This window comes from Kogia breviceps, chromosome 8, assembly GCF_026419965.1.
Source record: "Kogia breviceps isolate mKogBre1 chromosome 8, mKogBre1 haplotype 1, whole genome shotgun sequence".
Lineage (NCBI taxonomy): Eukaryota > Metazoa > Chordata > Mammalia > Artiodactyla > Physeteridae > Kogia > Kogia breviceps.
This window is the reverse complement of record NC_081317.1, coordinates 11017853-11042484: the sequence shown is the minus strand read 5'-3', so window position 1 is coordinate 11042484 and position 24632 is coordinate 11017853. Positions and strand designations below refer to the sequence as shown.

The 24632-nt window shown below is 46.6% G+C and overlaps 1 protein-coding gene across 1 annotated transcript in view; it reads left to right on the top strand.

The window, feature by feature from the left end:
* LHX2 (LIM homeobox 2) overlaps positions 1-22356 on the top strand; it is a 60090-nt gene extending 37734 nt beyond the window's left edge. The window contains exon 5 of the mRNA XM_067040758.1: positions 22170-22356. Coding sequence (XP_066896859.1) covers positions 22170-22340 — 171 coding nt within the window. The 3' untranslated portion in view covers positions 22341-22356. The remainder of the gene's footprint in view (positions 1-22169) is intronic.
* Positions 22357-24632: the final 2276 nt, after the last annotated feature.

The window sequence follows — 24632 nt, the reverse complement described above, 5'->3', positions numbered from 1 at the left end:
GAAAACTTCAAACATCGATGAAGTAAACAGAAAAGTACAATGAACCCCTGTGTACTCATTGCCCAGCTTCTATAGGTATCAGAGTTCACTCATTCTTGTAACATCCACACCTCCACCCACTCTCCACTCCCAGTTCAATGATGATGAGGAGGATTACCTGTGCAGCTTTTTAAAATCAGGGATTCTGATAGGCAGCCTGAGTTGAGGACTACCCACCTGGCCCCTTCATTTTAGGGATGAGCTGTGTAAGCTCAGAGAGGGCAAGGGACTAACCTAAGGGTGCCCAGCCAGTAAGCAGCAGAAGTTCATCTTGCTACAGGACATTTATTGAGAGCCATGTCCTCTGCTGGTCACCGGGGATACCAGTGAATAAGACGGTCCCTGCCCTTATGGAACTCGGAGTCTTGTGGGGGATACAAATGTCAAATAGCCTCAAAAGTAACTAATGATATATGTGATAAGGTGTATGTGAGACCATACACACAGGTGAGGGAAAGGACAACTCCCTGGAGGAAGGTGTCCTGAGAGATCAGACAAGTGAGTGGGAATTAACTCAGCAAGTGGGAGGGGGAGGGGGAGAAGAAAGAGTAACAGCATGTGCAAAGGCCCTGAGCCCAGTAGGTCCGAGGCACTCAAAGGTAGCTAGTATGACTGGAGATTTCAGATCAAGGGCCAGAATGGTGGGAGTTGGGGCTGGAGACACGGCCATGGGCTTTCCAGGCAGCTTGCCTGTATCTTTATTCCAAGAGCACCAGGAAACTGGAAAAGATGAATCAGGGCAGTTGGGGACAGAGACAAAGGTGCGGTCACTCAAATGATGGGGCACCCGACTGCATGGGAGCAGAGGAGGTGGGCTGGCTATGGGGAGGGAGAGCGAAGAGGGGGCAGAGCCACAACTGGGCGGCTGGTGGGACCCTTGGATGCAGTGGGAAAAGTCATTGGCAAGAGGATGGGGGAAAATGACCAGGGATTTGGGGTTTGGACCTGTCAAGTTTTTGATGCCTCTAAGACATCAAAGTACTGGCCCATCCTTCCCATCAGGGGCCTCTGAGTCACATGACGGAGGCATGAAAGGGATCTGGGGCATTTACTCATTGCTTTGGCTTTCCCATCCCTCCTGAGCAAGTTGGTCCTTAAGCTGGTGTGTGAGACTCAGTCACAATCTGGTCTCTGTCCACCTCTCTGGTGCAGGACTCGGGACCATCTCTGGGCTTAATGCTAGCCAAGCACACCAAACTCATCCATGATTTATATGCTGGGTGGGCCCTCTGCATGGGGGTCCTACCCCCCTTCTCTCCTCAAAAACTGCTCAGAAGCCCCTTCCTTTTTGGAGCCTTTCCTGCTTAGCCTTCTTCCCTCCTGACTGTGCTATAACTGTGTCCTTCAGAGTGAACTCACCACACAGGGCAGTAATTGCCTGTTTGTCCCCACTCACCTCCACCCTGCAACAGGGCCACTAGAGGCTGGCCTCTTCCTGCCTAGGTCAGCGCTGCCAGCACACTGCTGGGCACAGGGTCCCTAGTAACATATCTTTAGCAATTGAGCAAATTAATGATGGATCTGTAGGTGCATATTTAGGGACTATTTTACTCTCTTCCCTGCCACTGTAAGCTCTATGACTCAGTATCCCTGTGTTCTTTATATTACACCCAGCACAGTGCCTGGCAGATGGTGGGTCCTTAAAAAAGATTTCCTAGGTCCTGGAGAGAATAAGTGTCAGCATGAACCTTCACTGTGGCTGAGAATCTTGCCTTTAGAGCTTTGACCCTAAACTCTGTTGCTAGTTACTGCTCCTGGGCTCCTGGGCTCCTGGGCAAATTACTTAACCTCTCTGAAGGTAATGGTAACACCTACTTCATAGAGTTTTGTGAACTCTGAAGGATATAACTAAGAGTGCCTGGCCCGTAGGATGTTCTGCTCTGCTCGAGGGAGCTGTTGCTCTGTATTCCATTCAGTTCGGTCTTTCACTTCAGTCACCTTTATGAGTCTTTGCTCCAAGAGAAGAGGCGCGGGAGGAGGCTCCACTGTGGGACGGCCTCAGAAGTTCTCAGACAGAGCCTGGGGTGGGGCTGGGCTTGGGGGCGGTTCGGGCAGAGGGGGCGGCTGCGAGCCTGGAGCTGTCCGAGGAGGCCCCTGGGGACTGGGGAGGGGGCGGAAGCCGGAGCTGAGGTCAGATCCGGCGGGGTGAGGAGCCGAGACATCCTGCGGGGGCGCCCGCGGGGACCTAGCGAAGCTCCCGGGGGAGCCGCCCTGGCACAGCGGGAACTGGCAGAGGGAAGCCGGGTGTGGGGAGTCGGAGCCCCCGCAGGGGCCTGGCGGAGGGCGCCGCCTGGCGGTGCACCGCGGCATTGTCCCGGTGGGCTCTGCACTGTTGAAATGCCCCGCAGGGAGGTCAGAGACCGACATCTATTCTATTCGGGGCTCTGGACGCTTTTCTCACCTTCCGCTTTGGAGTCCCTAACGTGTGCCAGGCGCTGCGTTAGGCAGAGTCAAGGGGCTGTGACAGCATGCAAGCACACAGCACAGGGATCGGCACACAGTAGGTCCCCCCAAATGCCCTCCTTTCCTTTAGGCTCATTCCTGCGGGCCTCTGGGCAGAGGTGCTGGGCTCAAGCCTGAGGGACTCCCCAAGTATGAGAAGGGAAGAGAAGGTGCAATTCCAGGCACTCATCCTGGGCTCTCTGGGGGGCTCACTCGGCTCCCTGCCGTCCCCTGCCAGTGGCCTCCACGAATGAGGACTGAAGCCCGTCTGCCTGGTGTGTGATGGGTAGGCAGGGTGTGGGGTGTGTACTGAGGTGTGGTGGGTGTGGGTTGGAGGGAGGTGTGTTTGGATGTCAGTGTATCTGTGTGTGTAGTCGTGTTGGTGTGTATGTTAATTTGGGGCTGTCTGTGTCTTTGTTGAGATGTGTGTGTCTGTGATCAGGTGTGTGTGTCCGTGTGTGAGTCTGTGTTCAGGGGTTTTGTCCATGTGTGTCTATGACTAGGAGTGTGTGTCTGTATCTGTCTGTGATGCAGGGTGTGTGTGTGTGTGTGTGTGTATGTGATCAGGCATGTGTGTCTTTGTTCAGGGGTGTGTTTAAGCCTGTGTGTTTGCACAGGGATGAGAGCTCAGGTGAACACAGGTGTTCAAGGTGGTGTGTGTGTGTGTGTGTGTGTGTGTGTGCTGCAGATTGGGGGCGGGGGCTGAGGGTGATCTGGGCCTGTCTGAGGAGGGGGTGAAAAACTAACCACGTTTGCACCCAACAGAGGGGTGGCCAGGCCCCTGCCCTGTTCCCTTACTGCAGCCCCTCAGGACCACTACTTTCCTTTCCTCCCCCTTCCCTAAGCCCTACCTGTACTGAGTCCAGCTCTCTATGCCTCTCCTTGGAGATGAGGAAACCAGGCGTAGAGCAAGGAGCGACTGGACCAAGGACCTCAGCCAGAACGCAGTGGAGCCAGGGTATTGGCTGGACTCCCAGCTCCAGCCTGAATTGTTTCCTCTTCCAGGAGGGCACTGCATACCTTGTGCCCAGCCTGGGGCAGGGGTGGGGATGGGTTTCTGGGCTGGGCTGTGTGGGGAGTAGGACACAAAAGGCCCAGTGTCTGTCCCGGCCTCTCCAGCCCGGCCCTGCCCTGTTCCAGGAGCCAGGTGGGTGTCCAGCACGAGGCTGGGCAATGAGGGCCACCTGTGACATCCATGCTCACCGGCCCCAGTGCTGGACCCACCTGCCCCACCGCCCCATGCGCTGACTCTCACTGGGTGTGACAAGGAAAGAAAGCTTTGCCCACATTTTGGGCTCATGGCACCAGATCTCAGCTGGCACCCACTCAGGCCTAAAGCGCTTCAGCTTGCCCTGCTCTGAGGAGGGATCGATGAGTAATTAAGATCATGATGAAATCATGATGATATCATGATGATTAATAGAATCATAATAATGGCTACTGTTTGCTGAGGCCTGACTGTGTGGCATTTCTAAGCTCTTTAAACAGGTTCCCGGGAGGCAATGATGCAGGGTGGTTAGGACCTTGGGCTCCAGTGACAGCCAGACTACCAGGATTATTTCCCAGCAATACTTCCCAGCTGTGTGACCTTGGGCAAGGTCTTAAAATCTCCCTGCCTCAATTTTCCCAGCTGTAAAATGATGGTAGATGAGTTAACATACAAAAATCACTTAAAAACCCTGTCTGGCATTGATTAAATGTGCAACAAATATTAACTTTTATCATTGTGATCTCCTCAGCTCCTCATGGCATCCTAGGAGGTACACACTGCTATCCTTGCTTTACAGATAAGGAAACTGAGGCTGAGCCGTCAGCCATAGGTTGCAAAACAAGGGGGTGTCCAGCCTGGTTCCTGAAACCAGGCCTGATACCAAAGCCTTTGTCCGAGGCTGTATTCCCCATACTGGCCTTGGCAGGATAGTTTGTAGCTGATAAGGTTAACCTCTGACAGAAAGTGCTTCCACATGCATCAACTTGTTTGAATTCCGCCAGGGCCTTCAGGTGGGGATTTAATGTTAGCATCTCCCCTGATAAATGGAGAAATTGTGGTCCAGAGAAAGTGCCTTGCCCGAGGTTTACACAGCAAGCAAGTGGCAGAGCCAGCATGCGACTCCAGGTCTTTCCACTGTTAAACAGCATCATTTTATGTAATTATGGTTTCGGGGTGTACCTACTGTGTGTCAGGTAGCATGCCAGCACTGTGCCCACAGAAGCCTTTGTAATTCTTATAATATTCTCATAATGAGTCCTTGCTCTCTGTAAACATCCATCTCTACCCAACAGGCTGAGTCCCCTTAGAGGACGGGGCCAGAATGTGATTTACCTCTGGGTGCCCAGGGCCAGCACAGAACCTGGCACAAAATGAGTGAACAGTCAGACGGGGAAGACACACATCTGGGTGGTGACATGGGTGAGGAGGGCTGCCAGAAGGAGTGGAGGAAGGGGGACTGGGAAGGGAATGTAACTGGGGCACCTGACCCATGGTGGGGGGTCAGGAAAGCCCACCTTGAAAGGCAGATACCTGTGTTGAGATGGAAAGGGCAGGTGGGCATAATATATTTATATCTATAGTGACATGTTTCTGTGTGATATTTTGTGCCTGACATTATGATAGTTATGATTTTAAAGTTTTAGGGAGTTCCCTGGTGGCCTAGTGGTTAGGATTCTGGGCTTTCACTGCTGAGACCCAGATTTTTTTTTTTTATTTTAACATCTTTATTGGAGTATAATTGCTTCACAATGGTGTGTTAGTTTCTGCTGTATAACAAAGTAAGTCAGCTATACGTATACATATATCCCCATATCCCCTCCCTCTTGCATCTCCCTCCCACCCTCCCTATCCCACCCCTCTAGGTGGTCACAAAGTGAGACCCAGATTTAATCCCTGGTAGGGGAACTGAGATCCTGCAAGCTGCACGGCATGCCCCCCCCCAAAAAAAAAAAAGTTTTTATAGTCATTACCACATTTAATCCTCAAAATGTCTCATTTAATTCTCAATACTTGAGGTTGGCACAAGAATTAGCCCTATTTCATAGATAAAGAGACTTGGGCATAAGGTGATGAGATCATGGAGCTGGGATTTGAAGCTTGGTCGTCTGCCTCCCTCCAGGCAAAGATGGGGGTGGGATGGGGAGTGGGTAAAAGACCCCCTCAGCTGTCTCATTTCTTTTTCCCAATAGCTCCGTGAAGGTCTGCCTTTGCTCTCCTTACTTTAAAAGCAAGGGTGGAGGCACCATGTATAGATGAGATTTCCCCCCTAATTTCCTGCTAGCTATGCCCATTCTCAGTTCTTTCCTAGTTCCCATATCTCCATCACCCGTGCTGCCCCAGAACAGAGCCAGGCATGCAACGAGCACTCAACGGAGTGGTGCTGATGGATGCCTGGATGGGCCCCACTTGGGCTCCAGGCTGGGCCGGGGGCAGGGCTTGGAGTTGGGTCCTCGGGAGGCCCAGGCTGATGCTAGGGCCCACACGCAGGAGAGAGGTTAAGAGCAAGCATTAATTAAACGCCTCCTGCATGTTGGGCTCATGTGCAGGGTAGCTTGGCCTTGGGGGCAGGGGCTACGGGTGGCCTCCTGAGAGCCGGGCTTCCAGCACATTGGACCCCCCAGAGTTTTGCCCGAGGCCCTCCGGGGAGCTGTCAGGATGGAGCCGCTCTGGGGTGAGCCAACGTCTGGGGCCCCCGCGGCTCTGAGCAGGCCAGGAAATGCCCGCTTGTGCGTTTGTTTTCCATCAACAACAGGCTTACATTACGTAAACTTCTCGGCCGGCTCCGAGGAGTGCCAGCGCGGGGGAGGCGGCCTTATCTGATAGGGGCTCTGCCAGGGCCGGGGTTCCCTGCGTGTCCCGGCACAGGCCACGCGGAGAGAGCCCTGGCGGTGGGTGGGAAGCGGGGCTTGGCACTGGGCTCCCCTCCTCTCCCCCAGTCCCAGAGCAGGAAAGTGCAGGGCCCCTTTCCCCCAAGATAACCAGGGGGAGCTAGTCTCTGCCCCCAGACCCCGATTCCCAGTCCTGCACGTGTCCACCTTACCTGCGCCCCACGGAGGGAGGAAAGCAGCCTGCAGTGAGATGCTGGGGTGCCCTAGTCACCCCAGGTTTGTTCTGGTCCAGTGGTTCTCAGAATACAGCTGGCTTGGGAGAAAAGGTTGGCTCACCAGCTTTACCTCTAGAGATTCTGATTTAATAGAGTCTGGGATGGGACACACTATCAGCAAAAAATAAAAACCAAAACCTTTTTATTTTGAAAAAATTTCAAAATCACGGGAAAAAGTAGTAATACAATAATACAACGAACGCCCACATAACCTTCCTAGAGTCACCAGTTGCTAACCTTTTGCCACGTTTGCTTTCTCTCTCTCTCTCCACCCCTCCTCCCACCCCCCACATCCTTGAGGTGGATGATATTATGTATCATTCCCACTTTACAGATGGGGGAAACTAAGGTTTAAGAGCTGAAATAACTAGTCCAGGAAAGTGGTGGAGCTGACATTTAAACTCAGATCTCAAATGAAAACTTTCACTGTTTTTGCTTTCTTTACGATCTTCTTGTGTTTAATATGTTTGGAATTTTGGGAATGATTAACACTTGCACATTGTATTCGAAGGTATTAAGTATGCCGTTTCCTAACTTCAGCATCTTAGTTCCTCACTTAAAGGCAGTCTTTGTTACCGGTTTCATGTTTATCTGTTCAGAGATATTCTATGCCTAGGAAAACACATCTAGAAAATAGTTTTCCCACGGATGGTATTGTTTTGTCCACGTTGTTCTGCACTTTGTTTCCTCTCTGCCCTTAACTACATATCACAGAGATTTTTCCACATTGTAAATGTAAAACTGTTCCATTCTTTTAAAGCAGTCCAGGGAATTCTCTGGCAGTCCAGTGGTTAGGACTTGGCGCTTTCACTGCCAGAGCCCGGGCTCCGTCCCTGGTCGGGGAGCTAAGATCCCGAAAGCCTCTGTGAGAAACAAGAAACCAACAAAAAACCCCACAAAAAACAGTCCATAGTATTTCACCAAATAGATGTTCCATAATTCATTTCACTAGTGCCCTACTGATGGGAAATTAGGCTGTTTCCAATCTATTGTTATTATAAGCAAACCTGCAATAAATAGCCACATCCCTACATCAACTTGCACATATACAAGTGTATCTGTATGGTAAATTCCTAGAAATGGAATGGCTGGGTTAAAGGGTATGTAGATTTTTAATTTTCTTACATATTGCCGAATCACTCTTCTGGGAGGTTGTACCAATTTGCCCTCCCACTTGCAATGAATGAGAATGCCTGTTTCCCACACCCTTGCCAACACAGCATGTTATCAAACTTTTTGATCTTTGTCAATCTGTTAAATATAAAATGATATCTAGTAGCTGTAATTTCATTTCTCCTGCTACAAGGGAGGCTGACCGTGTTTTCATAAGACTAAGAATCATTTACATTTCTTTTCCTGGGAACTGTTTGTTTATACACGTTTCCTGTTTTTAATTAGGTTGTTTTTTTTTTTCTCCTGAGAAGTAAGAACTCTTAAAATAGCAAGAATATCAAGCCCTTGTCAATAGCATATGATATGTCTATTATATCTATATCTATCTATATCTATCTATATATCTTTTGACTTTGTTTATATTATTTTTCATGAAGAATTAAAATCTTTTGTGTGGCCAAATTTATCAAGTTTGTCATTTATGGAGTCATTTTTTTCAAATTATACTTTTAAAGGCTTTCCTTACTCTAAGAATCCTTTTGAAATTACTCCCAGGTTTTATTCATTCTAGAATTTGCTTTGGTGTATGGTGTGAGGTAGGGTTTCAGCTGTTTCTCTGGATGGCTATCTTGTTGTCCCAGTGCTATTTATTGAATAATTCATCTTTTTGTTATTGATTAGCAATGTTACATTTGTCATATACTAAATTCCTGTAGGCATTTAGCTACTGTATTAGTTTCCCAGGGCTGCTGTAACAAATTAGCACAAACTGAGTAAGTTAAAGCAGCAGAAACTTTTTCTCTCAAAGTTCTGAAGGCTAGAAGTCTAAAATCAAGATGTTGGCAGGGGGTTTCCCTGGTGGCACAGTGGTTAAGAATCCACCTGCAGGGGACACAGGTTCGAGCCCTGGTCTGGGAAGATCCCACATGCCGCGGAGGAACTAAGCCCGTGCGCCACAACTACTGAGCCTGTGTGCCTAGAGCCCACAAGAGAAGCCACCTCCATGAGAAGCCCACGCACTACAATGAGGAGTAGCTCCCACTCACTGCAACTAAAGAAAGCCTGCGTGCAGCAGTGAAGACCCAATGAAGCCAGAAATGAATGAATGAATAAATAAATAAATAAGTAAATAAATAAACAAATAAGATGTTAGCAGGGCCAGGCTCCCTCTGGTGACTCTGGGGGAACAAACCACCCAGTTGGTCTGTCCTAGCTCCTGGTAGTTGCCAGCAACCCATGGCATTCCTAGGGTTGTGGCAGCATAGCTCCAATCTCTACTTTGGTCTTTACATGACCTCTCCTCTCAGTGTTTATGTCCAAATTTCCCTCTTCTTATAATGATACCAGCCATTGGATTAAGGCCTAATCCAATATGACCCTAATTCAGTATGACTCATTTTAACTTGATTACATCTGTAAAGACCCTATTTCCAATAAGATCATACTCCCACTACTAGGGGTTAGAAGTTGAGCATATCTTTTGAGAGGACGCAGTTATACCTACAACAAATATGCTTTCAAATTTCCTATTCTGTTCTATTGATCCATCTGTCTAAAATGTACTAATAACACACTGTTTAAAATATTGTAGGTTTATACTATGTTCTAATATCTGTTAAGACTACTCCCCACTCATTGCTCTTCTTTTTCAGAATTCGCAGAATTTCCTTACTTATGTTGCCATAAGGAGTTCAGAATCAGCTTGCTTCTTTTAAAATTCCTAGTGGTATTTTACCAGAATATATATATATATATATATATATATATATATATATATATATATGACAATAATGTTCAGGTCTTCTTTTGTCCCCCTCAGCAATTTATTAAAGTATGTTTCTTTTTTTTTTTTTTTTAACATCTTTATTTGAGTATAACTGTTTTACAATAGTGGGTTAGTTTCTCCTTTACAACAAAGTGAATCAGTTATACATATACATATGTTCCCATAACTCTAAAGTATGTTTCTAATAAATCTTATAAATTTTATTTTTGTGAAATTCATTTCTAAATAGTCTATCTTTTTGCTGCTATTGTAAACAGGACTTCTCTTTCATTATCTCTTCTAACTGGCTGGTTTGTATTTATAAAGCCTATTAATTTCAGGTTATAAATTTTGCACCCACTACCTCACTGAGTTCTCTTATTATTTATAATGGTTTTCAAGTTGATTCTGTAAGTAATGATCAATTTTCCTCCTTTTTTCTGATTTTTATACTTCTCATTTCTTTTTCTTGTCTAATTGTGTGGGCTGGTACCCCCAGAACTATATTAAATAATAGTGTTGATAATAGACACACTTCTCCTATTTTTCATTATAATGGGAATGACTTCAATGTTTTCCCTTAAAGCATGATGCTGGCTTTTGCATTGAAATAAGTATATTCTATTGTATTTAAATATTTTCCTATTTTATTAAGAAAAAAAATTCTTTCTCAACTGCCTAATTCTCTGGCCTCCTCTACATACAGCCTAGATTCTGCATTACTGAATTATTTGTTACTCCCTGACAGGAATTCTGTACTTTTTGTGTTTTTTTCAGCTTATATGTACTTAAAAAAAAAATTTTTTTTTAATTTTTTTGCGGTTCACGGGCCTCTCACTGTTGTGGCCTCTCCCATTGCAGAGCACAGGCTCTGGACGCGCAGGCTCAGCGGCCGTGGCTCACGGGCCTGGCCGCTCCGCGGCATGTGGGATCTTCCCGGACCAGGGCACGAACCCGTGTCCCCTGCATCAGCAAGCGGACTCTCAACCACTGCGCCACCAGGGAAGCCCTAAAATTTTTTATTTTTGAATGTGGCATAACATACATAAAGTGTGTATATACGTGTATGTTTTGATAAATTTTTTACATATGTATGTATACCCACATAACCATACCCAGATCAAGGTGTAGACATCTCCAGCATCCCAGGTAGTTCCCTTCTGCCCCTTCCCAGTTTTCCCAGTTACCTCCAGAGGTAGTCACTATCTTATCTTCTATCATCTCAAATAGTTTTGTTTGTTCTTGAACTTCATATTCATGAAGTAAGTACTCTTTTGCGTCTGGCTTCCTTGGTCCAACATAATAAAGATGTGATTCATCCATGTTGCACGTGCCAGTCATTCATTCCCTTCTCATTGCTGTGTAGTACCCTGTCACAGAAATACACCACAGCTCACTGATCCAGTCTCCTGTTGATGGCATTTAGTTGTTTCCGGTTTGGGCCTGTTATGAACAAGGATTCTATGAACACCTGTATCAGGTCTTTTGGTGGAGATATGCACTCATGTCTCAGGCATACACCCAGGAGTGGAATTGCTGGGTCATAGGGTAGGTGTATATTTAGCAAAGCATATACTACCTGTGTTATAAATTTGGAAAGATTGACAAGTGATTTGTTTTCACTTTAAAAGGAGTACATAGAGAGTGTTGTATGGGAGGTGAATCCAGAGTTCTCTGGGGCCCCAGTTCTAGCATCTGGGGTGTGTGGTTCGATTCCAGAGGGGAAGGTCAAGCACACGCATTGGGGGTAGGACATGGAGGGCATAAGCTGTGTCTGGACCCTCTCAGGCCCCCTCCCAGGGAGCAGAGGGCAAGGTCTGCTAATATATGTCTCCAAGGGCAGATCCTATAAGATTTCTGTAAAGAGGCTGATTTGGGGCTTCACTCTCCCCACCTGTGCAATGGGTTAGAGTGGTAGACCCAATGGCTTCTGAGACTTTGGGGTCTTTGAGCATCTGCCTGGCAGTTCACTCTTTCAGTCCCTTTCCTCTGATCGCCAAGGCTGCTGTCTGTGGCAATATTGACTCTGGCAGATTTTAAAGGGGTGGGGGAAGGTTCCTGAGCCCCAAAGCTTCTGCCAGGGTGAACTCTGTGATCAGGGCCCCAGAGTCCTCTTCCCACCTCAACCCAGGCCTCAGCTGTGTCTCAGCCTCCCTGGGAGCTCAGGGAAAGAAGGGGTGAGGTGTGCCAGCCTCAGCTATTTCCATGAAGTCAGAGCAGCTGCCGTGCAGAGTTTGGGAAGTTGTTGTTCTGCCAGGGGGGCACCCCGAGGGAAATGCTGGAGCCAGGGCCCTGGCCATGGCTGGGCGATCAGATCACCCCCCAGATGAGCTCAGGACTTGCCCCCCATACCCAGCAGCTGAGCAGAAGTACTCATCAGCTCAATCAAATACTCTTCGGTCTGGTGAAAACAGTCAGCAGTGCAGAAAACTCCTCAGCCGGGAGGCACCACTTGCAGGCCCAGCTGAAGGCACTCTCTAAACTCAGAATAATACTCAGCAGCGCAAGATAGCAATCACTCATTTGGAAAAAAACAAAAACTAAACTAAGAATCTCAGAGTGGCTCTGGAATTCACATCCTAGCCCTGCCCCTTCCTGAGGTATGCTTTCTCTACAGGGATATTCACTTCCTTTGTGGTTTGTTGGGAGGATTAAATGGATAGTGTCTACGAAGTGCTTCTCTTAGTGCCATCAGCAATGATACATCAGATCCTATTGTTGCAATTCCCACAGCCCTTGGGGGGCAGTCCTGGGAGCCGGGGCTTTGGTCAGGGTAGGATTCTATGAACAAAGCGTATGAACGTTATCCACAGCTTGGAACAGTATGGGACTTTCTGGAGTCCTTTTTGGGTGTACTCTCTGGTTCTCCTTTGACTGTGTTTACCAAGCCCTGCCGCACACCCAGATGCATTTCTCTTGCTTTGTCAACCATACCCGATGTCCAGCTCTCTTCTGGGCATTGAGCTTCATAGATGTTGGACTTGAACGCTGTGTAAATAGTCCATTAGAGTGTCTTAGGAAGAGCAGTGGTACTACTAATAATATCAGTAAAATTGATATTATTGCATGTCTGCCCATTTGTCTGTTTCCACATTATGAAGAAGTAGCTACATGAATTGTTTGAAGGGTATATTTGGGATGGTCTGAGTTGGTCTCCTAGCTCACTCGGGATGTTATAACAAAAATGACATATACTAGGCTAACAAACAACAGAAATTTATTTCTCACAGTTCTGGAAATCCATAAGTCCAAGATCAAGGAGCTGGAAGATGTGGTGTCAGGTGAAGACCTCTTCCTGAGTCAAAGATAGACATCTTTTCACTGTGTCGTCACATGGCAGAAGGGGTGAGGGAGCTCTCTGGAAAGCTCTTTCATAAGGGCATTAATCCCATCCATGAAGACTTCACCCTTTTTGGCCTAGTCACCTCCCAAAGTCCCCACCTTCAAATACCGTCACATTGGGGTTAGGATTTCAGCATATGAATTCGGGGTGGGGGGCACATTCAGTCTATAGCACTTGATGTTCACCAAACTACTCAGAGTGGTTCAGGATGTGGGGGCATGGGGCAGGGTCAGAAAGATGGGCAGGTGTCCTCCAGGCTTCTCATATCAACGGTCAATGACAGGCCATTTGCTGTCTGATTGGGAGACCGTGTATTAAAATGGCACAGACAGAGAAAACAAATGGGTTTCACATGTGAGCTCCAAATCAGCAGGAACTAGGGCCATCACTGATTATGGGGGATAATTTGTGATCAAGCTGCTTCAAACACTGGCAACTCTGTGTAGCTTCTCCACGATGAATAGAGTCAGGAATTGATTTATTTTACTATGGGTAATTATCTCCCTGGTTATGCAGGAGAAGCCAGTTAGTAATAATTACAAGAACCAGCATCAGTTCTTTCTCTGTGCCAGGCACTTTTATGCATTTTATCTGCCTTATTCCTTGAAATAACCCAGGGAATGGGTGTGATCATTAGTGCAGAGAGATTAAGTAACTTACCCAATTAGTAAGTGGCAGATCTAGGATTCAAACCCCATTCACCTGTCAGATGGCCGAGTCCATATTCTAAACACCTAGCCTAGGGACTTCCCTGGCGGCCCAGTGGTTAAGACTCTGCATGGGGTGTGGGCTCGATCCCTGATCGAGGAAGTAAGATCCCACATGCCACGCAGCATGGCCAAAAAAACAAAAAGCAAAAACAAAGCAAAACACCTAGCCTGCACTGCACCCTGCCTTGGGCCTTGCAAATTACCAAGTCCAAAGCTCCCCATCTTTCTGGTTGGAACTGGAAAGGAATTGATGTTGCTGGATATGAGATCAACGTAGAAAATCCATAGTGTGCTTATCCATCAGCAATAACCAATTAAAATGTAAATGTAACAGAAAAAATATAGTTTTGAAACTATAAACACTGGTAATCAACTAACAAAAGATGTTTCTCAGTGAAGAAAATACAAAATATTATTGAAGAACACACACATGCACATAAGAAAGAAATGAAGATACGTATTATGTTTATGGAAAGGAAGACTTGATATCATAAATACTTTAATTTTAAAATAAAATTATTTTTTAAATAAAAATATTATTTATTTTTTAAATAAAATCAATGTAATTTTAATTAAAATTTCAATAGGATTTCTCAGTAAACTTGTTGAACTGATTCTAAAATTCACACAGAAATGTGAAAGTGCACAAATAGCTAAGACAATTCTGAGATAGAGTAAGGTAGGAGTCCTACCCTAACAAGTACCCTGATTTACAGAACAGCATGGTGTTGGCAGAAAAACAGATATATAGGTCAATGGAACAGAACTGAGAGCCCAGAAACAAGCCCATGCACATATGGCCAATTAGTTTACAATAAAGGAGAAAAAAACATACAATGAAGAAAGGATTGTGTCTTCAATAAATGGTGTTGGGACAACTGGACAGCCACATGCAAAAAAATGAAACTTGACCACTATCTCATACCATACACAAAAATCAACTCAAAATGGATTAAAGACTTGAATGTAAGACCTGAAACCATAAGACTCCTAGAAGAAAACATAGACAGTATGCTCTTTTTTTTTTTTTTTTTTTGGTACGCGGGCCTCTCACTGCTGTGGCCTCTCCCGTTGCGGAGCACAGGCTCCGGACGCGCAGGCTCAGCGGCCATGGCTCACGGGCCCAGCCGCTCCGCGGCACGTGGGATCTTCCCGGACCTGGGCACGAACCCGCGTGCCCTGCATCGGCAGGCGGACTCTCAACCACTGCGCCACCGGAGAAGCCCGACAGTATGCTCTTTGACATTCGTCTTAGCAATATCTCTCTAGATATGTCTCCTCAGGCAAGGGAAGCAAAAGCAAAAATAAACAAATGGGACTGCATCAAACTAAAAAGCTTCTGCACAGCAAAGCAAACTATCAACAAAATGAAAAGACAACCTATTGAATGAGAAAAGATATTTGCAAATGATATATTTGACCAGGAGTAAATATCCAAACTACAATATATGAAGAACTTATACAACTCAACAATAACAACAACAAAACCCAAACAACCCAATTAAAAAATCGGCAAAGGAACCGGATAGACATTTTCCCTAAGACACACAGATGGCCAATAGGCACGTGAAAAGATGTTCAACATCACTAATTATTAGGGAAATGCAAGTCAAAACCACAGTGAGATGCATGCCTTTTAGAATGGCTACTATCAAAAAGGCAAGAAACAACAAGTGTTGGCAAGGCTGTAGAGAAATGAGACCCCACAGGCACTGTCGGTGGGAATGTAAATTGGTGCCGCTGCTATGGAAAACAGTCTGGACATTCCTCAAAAAATTAAGAGCAGAACTACCATATGATCCAGCTATCTCACTTCTGGGTATTTATCCAAAGAATAGGAAAACACAAATTTGAAAAGATATATGCACCCCTATTTTCAGTATTTACAATAGCCAAGATATGGAAGCAACCTAAGTTTCCATCAACGGGTGAATGGATAAAGAAGATGTGGTATATCTATACAGTAGAATACTACTCAAACATAAAAAAGAAAAGATGAAATCTTACCATTTGTGACAAAATGGATGGACCTTTAGGGTATTATGCTAAGTGAAATAAGTCAGATGGAGAAAGACAAATACCATATGATTTCACTCATGTGTGAAGTTAAAAAAAAAAAAAAAAAAAAAAAAACCAAAAATAAATGAAGAAACCTAACCAAACAAAAACCAACACAGGGATACAGAGAACAGAGTAGTGGTTATTAGAGGAGAAGGCACTGGGGGGAGGGTGAAATGGGTAAAGAGGATCAACTGTGATGATGAAAACTAAATTTCGGGGGGTGAGCACACTTTGGGGTATTCAGAAACAAATATACAATATAACATTGTACTCATGAAACATATAACATTATAAACCAATGTTACCTCAATAGAAATAAATCATTAAAAATACCAATTTATTGGGCTTCCCTGGTGGCGCAGTGCTTGAGAGTCCGCCTGCCGATGCAGGGGACACGGGTTCGTGCCCCGGTCCAGGAAGATCCCACACGCCGCAGAGCGGCTGGGCCCGTGGGCCGTGGCCGCCGATCCTGCGCGTCCGGAGCCTGCGCCCCGCAACGGGAGAGGCCACAACAGTGAGAAGCCCGCGTACGGCAAAAAAACCAAAACAAAACAAAAAAAACCCCGATTTATTATAAAGCTTTGATAATGAACACATCTTAGTTATTAGCACAGAGGTAGACAAATAAATCTATGGAACAGAAAAGAGAGTCCAGAAACAGACCCAAGTTATATGGGACCTTGGTGTATGATCAAAAAGCATTACAAATTTGTAAGGGAAAAGGATGGGCTATTCAAAATTCGGGTTTGGAGAAGCTTCCCAAATGGAAAAAAAAAAAAAATTAGACCCTATGTCACACCATACAGAAAAATAAACGAGATGAATTAATGAATTATTAATACATATGGCATCACTTATGTGAAAATTTAAAAGACAATCATATTATGTATTATTTGTGGATTTAAAAAACGGACTGTGGGACTTCCTTGGTGGCAAAGTGGTTAAGACTCCGTGCTCCCAACGCAGGGCCCGGGTTTGATCCCTGGTCAGGCAACTAGATCCCACATGCACGCCGCAACCAAGAGTTCACATGCCACAACTAAGAAGCTCGCCTGCTGCAACTAAGACCTGGTGCAACCAAATTAAAAAAAAAAAAAAAAAAGGACTGGGAGGGTGCATACCAAATTCTTGGTTGTCGTTGCTTCTGTGTAAGGAAGGGAATGGTACTGGAGAGGGGTATAAAAAAAGGGCTTCAATTAAAAAAATCTTCAACACCTGTTCTTTTATTAAAAATGTCTAAAGCTAGGGCTTCCCTGGTGGCACAGTGGTTGAGAGTCCGCCTGCCGATGCAGGGGACATGGGTTCGTGCCCCGGTCTGGGAAGATCCCACGTGCCGTGGAGCAGATAGGCCCGTGAGCCATGGCCGCTGGGTCTGTGCGTCCGGAGCCTGTGCTCCATAGCGAGAGAGGCCACAGCAGTGAGAGGCCCGCATACGACCAAAAAAAAAAATGTCTAAAGCTAAAATGTTGAATCATCTACATTTGTTAACTCAGAGTGGTAGGTGTGTGTGGGTATTTGTTACTTTATATTCTCCGGGTCTCTGTTATTGAGTATCTGTGACTATATATGTATCTGTGTACACGGATGAATTTCAAACCTTTGCTTGCCGGTGTGCGCATTTAGGTTCATTTCCTGCGTTCCTGCTTGCTCTGGCTGCCTGACCAGTATCTTCTGCTGTACACATTTGCATCGTGCTTGCAGAACGCTGGGAGCAACCCCGGTGGGTCACCCAGTGAGCCTGGTTGATGAGTACAGCTGGATGCTCTATCAGAGACCTGCTTTCCTCATAAGTCTCCCTGGGGGCAGCTCCTGAATTTTCTGGATAACAAATACCTCCAGAGCGGGAGCCCACAGGGGCACACGAGACGCCTCTGGGCCTGGCGGGAGCAGCGGCAGAGGCAGGGGCTGCCTCCCACTGGCTCCTCAGTCCTCTCTGAATTCCTTGATTCCTAGAAGCCAGGACCACAGATGGTAGAAGCACCAAGTAAACATCTACCCAGGAAAGCAGAAGTGACCCAGTGCCAGGCAGGGGACAGATCCTGGGCTGGGCAGTGTCTGTCTCCACCGTGCACTGTCTTCTTTGAGACCATGGGCAAGTGTCTCCCATCTCTAAGCCAGACACTAAGTAGGGGGGACGGATGAGAACAGGCTGACCAAGGGCGCACATCTCCACACAACACGCCTGCCTCCGTGGCAGACATCACTAATCAATCACAGAGCGTTTTCTGTCCCAGGTCCCATCTAGCCTCCAACTCCTTCTCAAGCAGGCCTCTGAGACCAGTCAGCCCCAGCTGCATGGGAGATGAAACCACCCATGTGGTGGATGAGCCCTCAGGGTCTTTCTGACTTGAATGTTCTGGGATCCTAACTTCTGGGGGGCAGTAAGAGACCCTGGAAACTTTCTCAGCTACCTCGTCTGCAAAATGGGAAAGAGAATACTTCTGAGGTCTGCTATTAGACTAAATGAGGGAGAGGACATGGGATGAGCTCACAGCAGATAGTACGGAACATCGGAAGGACAGTTATGCCCTAGAAAGTACAGTAGAGGCTGGTTCAGGGGCTGGGCAGTTCCCAGGTCTATCATCATTGTGTCTTCCCCACTTTCTCCCTCGGCTGGGAGGGGTCGCCACAGTGTCCTGGGCTCCTATGGGCATCATGTTGGATCCATTTAATTTCCTGCTCACCCACAAGGTTAAAAATTATTATAATGATGGTAACAGCAGACAGATATAGCTCTTTGTGTCCCGCATCCTTATTCTAAGTTTTTTACACGTATTAATTCATTTTATGTTCACAACTGCCCAATAGGTTGGTACTGTTATCATCCCCACTTTATAAAGGAGAAAAACGAAAGCACAGGGTGGTTAAGTCACCTGCCCAAGCTTACACAGCTGGCAAGTGTCAGCACACGAGTTGGGACCTAGGTAGTCTGAGTGTGAGCCTTTCCTGCCTGTCGTAAGGGGGGTGCTGCCACCCCCATTTAACAGATGAGAAGACAGCCTGGGGGAGGACAAATGCCCACGTTGCCCAGGCCTCCCTGAGTGGACAGTGGTGCGTTCAGCCCAGCCTGCGTGGCTTTCTTCCTGCACCATCCCAATTGGCCGTGGGACCTGCATGCTCTCAGGAAGAATAGCAGAGTATAGGCGCTCCAAATTGGGGTCCTTTGAGCCTGGAGGTATCCCATACAGAAGCTACAGCCGTCGCCTTCGGGAAAGGGTGAGGCTGCCACCTGGGAAGGTGTTGGTCCCTAGTGGGCCCAGGTGGGCAGCCTCATCGTGGTTGAGGAGGGGGCAGGGTTCGAGATTGCCAACAGGGCTGGGCCCCTCCTTAGGGTGTAGGAGTTCGTAGGGCTGACCGCCTGCTGCCTTCATTGGACCAGGAGGACAGGCAAGCTGGGGGCCTTTCTGGGCTGTGTCCTGATTGCTTATGTGCAAGCCTGCTCCTTAGAGCCCAGATCCCTTAGGCTCTTCCCTTGGGTTATCTAGACCTGCCTCTGCATGGAGGTCACACAGGTGGGACCAGGGCTGGTGTCTGAGCACAATTGTAAAAGGAAACTTCAGGCGGGCCAGGCTGGCACTGAGCCCGTGTCAGAAACATGTGCATGTGCATACACACACACACACACACACACTCATTCTCACACCCACACCCTCACACTCAGTTTCCAGTTCACACTCAATAGACTTGCCCACCAGAGGATTCTGGCTGGGAAGCCACTCAGCCTGGTTTCCAAAACCAGGACCTCTTGGCCGTGTGACCCAGAAAAAGACACTCTGTCTCTCCCAGCCTTACTCTCCTTATCTGTAAAATGGGCATAATAGTCCAGTAGAAAACTCTCAGGTAACCTGATTGGTCCAAGGAGTTGTTTAGATAATCAAAACGTTGGCTAAGAAAGGCAGTTATTAAAAATGGAGTCATAAATACCTTAAACATTTTGTTCTAACATAGAACAATCAGTATAGGCCAAAGCTGCTGCTTTGAGTTCAAGTCCTCTGGCTGGAGTTCTGCTTTGTCTGTTTTGCCTGTACCCACAGAGCAGCACTAAAAATATCCCGTTCTTTTTTTCTTTTTAAATGGAATGCAAGGACACTTATGAAGCAATTTGAATTTGTAATTCCACATTGTTATTATCCCCTCCCTCCCAGAATCTCTCCCACATGAAATCAACAGGTTTATTTTTAGCAATTCATCTTTATTGCATATTTCCAAAGCACTGGACTTAGTTTTTCTCAAAACATTACTTGTTCTCGGTCTCTTTTTTGCAGTCAGATTTCATGATTTTTGTTTTATTTAGCTAAATTATATGATCACAACAATAAATACAAATTGGCCAAACCTTCTGGGGTCAGACTCTCCTGATTCAGCCAGTGGGAGCAGAGCTTGGGTAAGGTGAAGAATGCTACAGAAGCTTGAGCCACCAGCTCTGGTAGGCAGCATCAGTGTCTTCTGACCTGGGACTGGAGGGCAGCCAATAGCCTGGTAGGTTGGTTACATGCAGGTCAGTTACGATAACTTTTACTGAACATGTGTCACAAGGCTGTTGGGAGCATAAGAAACAATTTAGGTCCAGCCCATGGGGGCACTCAGTGACCTGTGACTCTGGCTGCTGCCTTTGTATATCTTGTCATAGCACTTGTCACCCTGACTTGTCAGGGTCCGTGACTGACTCCCTGCACTGTGGGAATGTCTTGAGGGCGTGGTCTTCTTCTCTGTCTCTTCAGAGCCCAGTGCCAGGACTCGATATGGTGTCTGGTTCCAAAGCCCGTGCTCTTTACCACTGAACACACATGCGTAAGTACTGGAGGCACAACGGCACTGCCTAGTGCCAGACATCCTTCTGGAAACCAGAGAGAGACCCTGCCTTTTACACCCAGTTTCCAGGTCCCTTGTGAGTGCCCCATGGAAGTTCCCACAGCCCAGGTGGGCCCAGGCAGGGGTGGGCTGAGCTGACCTCGTGTCTAGAGCTATGTTCCCAGGTCCTGAGTGGCAGGAAGGAAGCAGTTGGGGCAAACAATTCCACCTGGGTACCCCCATGGTGGTCCCTGACGTTTGTGACCTTCTAAGGTGGCATGCCCTAGGCTCCCATTAGGTGAATTCCCAGAATGAATTTAACCCCCTAATGAGGGATGTTTAAGTTGTCTCTAGTCTTGTCAAGTTACAAGCTATAGTACTATGAACATCCTTCTATACACATATTTTCGGTCACTGTTGCATTTCTGTAGGTTAAATTTAAAAGTGGCACTGCTGGGTCAAAGAGCATATGCATTTTTTTTCTTTTAAATAACTATCTTTAGAGTAGAACTGTAGTGGCAGCCTGGCCACCCCAGACGTCATCAGCCTGTAAATACAAATACCTCCCCACTGACATTAGCCCCCAATCCCCAACTGGTCCTGGTCTCCGCCTAGTCGCCTGCAAGACTTCAGCCGTGCCACCAGTCTCCCCAGCTGTTGGGTTTGTCCCCAGCAATGGGAGGACAGGTAAGTGCTCAGAACACATCCTCCCACTCCAGGCACCACATGACCATTCACCAGCCAGCAAGGGAGAAGCAGCCACCTGTGCAGCAGGTGCCCCTCCTGGTCTCTGTCAGGCACAGAAAGATGTCCTTTGCTGTCCCCTGCTGCCAGAGCTTTGCGGAGGAGAAATGGGGGCTGTGCGCAGGGGAGCAGGATTCTCCTTTCTCCGCCTCTGGGTCTCTGGGTCACTTTTTGTCTGCTGAGCCCGGAAGCAGCATTACCTGGGCTGGGGACCTCATTGGATCTATCCCTAACCCAGTTCCTTCAGTCTCTTCGGCTGATCCTTCTGGCATAGAGGCCTAGAGAAGACTGGATTATTGCTCCTAGCTCTTCATTGCTTCTGTGAAATACACAGTCACACCCTTTCCCATCCAACTTTGCAGTGCCTCCCAGTAGAGCAAGTGGTGTATATTCCAGCTTGCTCTGGGGTTGGGCCTCCTGGTAACATGCTTCAGCCAATGAAGAGTTAGCAGTCATGATGCCAGCAGAGATTTAAAGGTACTCCTGTAGTTTGCTTGGCCTCCTGGTCTTAGCCATCCATCATGAGAAGGGTATGCCCTGGGTAGCTGCGGCTCCCAGAATGCGAAACACACAGAGCAGACTTAAACTTGACCTGCAGCCTGGAGCCAAACCCAGCCAACGACAGGAGAGCCAAGCAGAGCTAGCACAGCCACAGGCTCATGAGTAAAAAGTAAATGCTTATTGTTACTTGCCATTGAGTTTGGGGGCTGTTTGTTATACAGCTTTATTATAGCAATAACTGACTAATGGAGGGCTGAAAACCATCCGTATTGCTACAAGGTCTTTGGACATCCACTCTCTCTTTTCTAGGATCCTCTGCATCAAAATAATGTATTCTTATTCAACAATCACAATACTAAAACTTCCATGATGTCAACCCATGCTAAGGATGACTAGTTTAGTCATCCAGACTCTAATTTCTGGTTTGGACTTAGCTGCTACATAATAACAGCAAGAGCTATTCTTCTTCAGGAATTTCTAGCCTACAAAACCATTTCCCAGCCATGATCTTCACTGATATTCACAAACAGACTCATGATGCAGGTACCCCCATCTCCATCTTGCAGGAAACAACTGGGACGACTTGGTCAAAGTTCCAAGACCTTATGAGGCCTCTAAGGAGTGATGGATCCTATGTCCTCTCTATCAAGACATGTTCCTGTGCCTGCCGCCTTGTCAGTGCCATCCAAGCCCTCTTTCTGCCACCTGCCCAGGTCCTTGAGGAAGCTGTGTCTTAGCCATGCCTCTTTCTTCTTGTCTATGCTAAAGGTAAAATGAATGTTTCTCTGCCTTCAGGTTTCATCTTGCACCTCCAGGACTTTCTCAGCATTATCTCTGCCTAGAATTTCCTTCTTCCCTATCTCCATATGTCTAAATCCTACCCATTCTTTTTTTTTTTTTTTAAATTGAGGTTAAATATACATAACATAGAATTTACTGTCTTAATCATTTTAAGTGTACAGTCCGATAGTATTACATACCTTCACATTGTTGTGCGACCAACCTTCCGAACTCTTTTCATCTTGTACATCTAAAACTCTATACCCATAAACAACTTACTGTCTCCCCTCCCCTAACCCACTCCCTGACCAGCAGCATTCTACTTTCTGTCTCTAAGAATTTAACTGCTCTAGGGACCTCATATAAGTGGAATCATACAGTATTTGTCCTTTTGTGGCTGACTTCTTTCACTTAGCACAATGTCCTCAAGATTCACTCATGCTGTAGCACGCATCAGAATTTTCTTCCTTTCTAAGGCTAAATACTATTTCGTTGTATGCGTAGACGGTATTGTACTTTTTAATTCATTCATTCATCAGTGGACACTTGGGTTGCTTCTACCTTTTGGCAGTTGTCAATAATCCTGCTATAAACATGAATGTAAAAATATCTTTTTGAGACCCTGCTCTCAATTAATTTGAGTGAAATTGCTGGATCATGTGGTTATTCTATTTTTAATCTTTTGAGGCTCCTCTGTACTGTTTCTCACAGCGACCGTGCCATTTTACATTCTACAAACAGTGCACAAGAGTTCCAGTTTCTCCACATCCTCTCCAGCACCTGTTACTGTATGGTATGTTTTGTTTAGTAGTAGCTATCGTAATAGGTGTGAGGTGGCATCTCACTGTGGTTTTGATTTACATTTTCCCTAATAAATCCTACCCATTCTTCAAAACTTAGACCAGATGTTACCTCCTCCATGTAGTTTTACCATATCTTCCTGTCTCCACACAGTTCCTCTTAGACGGTGATCTCTCCTCTCTCCCTCTCTCTCTCTCTCTCTCGCTCGCTCGCTCCCCCTCTCTTTCTCTCTCTCTCTTTGTCTTCCTCCTTCCCTTCCAATCCTCTCTCTTTATTTTCCTGCTTTGATTCCTAACATCTATTGTTCGCATCTCTTTGAAGGCCCTGAGGACTTGCATTCTTGACTACCTCTGTCTCCCGCTCCATACTTAAGGTGGGCAGGGACCTTGACTGAGTCACCTCTGGGCCCCCAGAATCCAACTGAGACGTTTTCACAGAACGGGTTCCAAGGCTTTTTGGAGTGACTGAACAATGAAAGGATGGGGGCACGGACGGTGGGAAGGAGACGGAAGCACAAATGAGTTTGTGGATGGTGGGTAGATGAATAAGATGGATGGGAGATAGACGTGTGGATGAGAGAAGGTTTCTCCCCATCAAATGCTCTCCTGTCACTTCTGGACACGGAGCATCTTCATGATTCTACTTGAGGGACCTCCAAAGACAACCCCTCTTGGGAGCTCTCCTACTTCTCTTGAACCCATTCACACTGGACCTTTTTTATCTTCGGATTCACCTCCCTCAATATCGCCAAGCAAGGGACAAAGACTGTCTGAAATCCAGCGCTCATTCTGCTTGCCAAGCTTCATGCCTTGGTAAGAGTTTCACCCATCAACAGGAAGAGGCATCCTTTTTTTTTTTACACACAATGTGTTCCTCCCAGCCAAGCTTGTAGGGCTGTGACGGCTCAGAGGGGTGCCTTTTCCTAATTTAGATGAAGACAACTGTTAGGTAACAGGTGGCTCTGTTCCCACGGGTTCTCCTTCTTCTGCCTTGTTCCTCTCCTCTTCTTCCTCTTCCTGCCTCCTCCCCCTACCCCAACTCTTGCCCATTTCTTCTCCTTTCTTTACTCTTTCCTTTACCGCATGGCTGGGGAAGAGTCAGGACTTTGGATTTAGATCAACTTTGGTTTTATGCTGCTATATCTTTGGTCAAGTTACTGCACCTCTCTGAGCCTCAGTTTCCTCATCTGTAAAATGGAGCTAACAGTTTCCAACCATCAGGGTTGTTGTGTGAATTAAATGACAAAATGTGTGCAAAGTGTCTCATAACAGGGACAGCAAAATTGTAGTTATTGCTTTTATCAATACAACTGTCATCATCAGCCTCTCTTACATTTATAAGAATATCACCCTAACTACCAAAAAAAAAAAAAAAGAGCTGCCATTAGTATCATGACACACTCTAAATATCCATCTGTTGCATTCTTTCTACCCTTTCCCTGGAGCTCT